The sequence below is a fragment of the Plasmodium reichenowi genome, chromosome 14, assembly GCF_001601855.1.
Source record: "Plasmodium reichenowi strain SY57 chromosome 14, whole genome shotgun sequence".
Taxonomy (NCBI): domain Eukaryota; phylum Apicomplexa; class Aconoidasida; order Haemosporida; family Plasmodiidae; genus Plasmodium; species Plasmodium reichenowi.
This window is the reverse complement of record NC_033659.1, coordinates 888913-891034: the sequence shown is the minus strand read 5'-3', so window position 1 is coordinate 891034 and position 2122 is coordinate 888913. Positions and strand designations below refer to the sequence as shown.

The window sequence follows — 2122 nt, the reverse complement described above, 5'->3', positions numbered from 1 at the left end:
TGTACATATATACATTATTTTTATATTATACTATATGAGTAATTTGCTTATATAGCTATATAAATAATACATGCATTGTTCAGGTATTTTCTTCTACATTTCATTGTTTGTTCAGAATTTTTTCTTCTTTTTACTAATTATGTGCCCTCCAAAAGAGGGAAAAAAAAAAAATATACACACACACGTACACATAAATATATATATATATATATATATATATATATATATATTTTTTTTTATTGATTTAATTTTATTTGTTTGTTGAATCCCTATGACGTACCCCCAATTTTAACCTTTTATACCCCCACGTACAATTATCTTTAAAAAAATGTGCACAGATAATAAAACGTATCATAAGGCAAACGAGCTATTATGCTATTTTTTTTTTTTAAACGAATAATCCAAGCATTTCTTAAATTAATTTTTCTTGAACATTTTAATATGAACTGTTTTATTTCCCTATCTTCAGTTAGGTCAATCGGTAAATTATTACAAATCGTTTTCATGAATATGTTTGCTCCTTTTTTTACTAAACTTTTAAATATTTTAATATTACCTGTTATGGATGCTGCGTGTATTGGAAATAATTGTAAACGCACATCAAAATAATTGGGGTCTGCTCCTTTCTTTAAAATGATATTAACGATCTTATAATTTCCTGATGTTATAGCACAACATAATATTTTACTTGTAATTCTCTTTTTTAAAATAGATTTATATTTCAAATAATAATGTTTTTCTAAATTGGGAGTATATACATTATATTTCTTCATAATATATACAATATCATTCATCTTTTTTTTCAATGATTGTTCAATTTGTTTGAAAATTAAATATTTAACAATACCTTTATGTCCTTCGAAAGAAGCATAATGTACTGGTTCTAACATATTCAAATCTAGACAAGTTATATCAGCACCGTGTTCAATTAATAATTTAACTATTTCATAATTACCCATCATGGACGCAGCATGTAATGGAGAGTCATATCTTTTTTCTACATTTAAATTTAACAATGCTCCTTTTTCTATAAAATATTTACATACGTCAAAATGGTTAGATAGAGAAGCACACCAAAGTGGTGTTTCATTATCACTTGATAATGCATTTATATCGGCATTATTTTCGATAAGAAATTTTACTGATTCTATATCACCTTTTGACGCGGATAAATGTAATGGCGTAAATTTTCTTATTTTTGTTTTACTATTTATATATATACCTTCTTTTAAAAAGTTTTTTATTAATTCAATGTTTCCTTCTTTGCTAGCTAAATGAATGGGTTGTAAATCAGATATGTCGTCAATACTGGATGAATTTTCTAGAGTGTCTCTGTATTCTTCCATATATACATCAAGTGCACTATAAGATGAATCATAATTATAATATGATTCTTCATGCATATCCATTATATAATTATTATAATATGTGTCATTATTATTATTATTATTATTGTTATTATTATTGTTATTATTATTATTATTATTATTATGTATATAAAACATTTCGTCGTTATCTATATAATTTTCGTCACCATTCTTGTGCTTTTTAAAATTATTACTTCTACAAAGATTATTTATATAACCTTCCAGCGTCTTTCCCTCATTCTCAATATTCAACCTTTCATGGTCAATCCTATTTTTTAAAAAGTATTTATCTGTGTAATTTTCACTACTATAAATGTTTATGCGAACTTTTTTTTTCATATGATCATTCTCTTTTTTCATTTTCCCTTCATTTTTGTTTTTTAGAATTCCGTGCGTTACCACAGGGATGTTTGTACAAATATTTAATATGGGCTTATTGTTCGTCTGGACATTTATTGCCCTTATTGTATTTGCTTTTATTTTCCCCATTTTTTGTCTCTTAATATGTATCTTGTTCATTATGCTTTTGGTCTTTATTTGGCTTTTATTATTTTTTTCATCATACTTATGAATATTCTTACACTTTTTGATGTGCTTAGTTTGTTTAATATTCTTAATTGTTTTTTTTTGATATATTTTATAAGAAGTGAACTTTAATTTGTTCAAAGGCATTAAAAATCTATTAAAAGTATAATTGTATTTATTTTTGTTGTGATCATGTATCTTTTTAATAGTTATTGTTTTGAAATTCTTAT

At 24.4% G+C, this 2122-nt stretch overlaps 1 protein-coding gene across 1 annotated transcript; it reads right to left on the bottom strand.

The window, feature by feature from the left end:
• Positions 1-320: 320 nt before the first annotated feature.
• Positions 321-2122, bottom strand: PRSY57_1422400 (ankyrin, putative; the record flags this gene model as incomplete). Its single annotated transcript, XM_012909835.2, has 1 exon — positions 321-2122. A coding segment is annotated over one exon (1802 nt), but the record flags the coding sequence as incomplete, so codon positions are not given.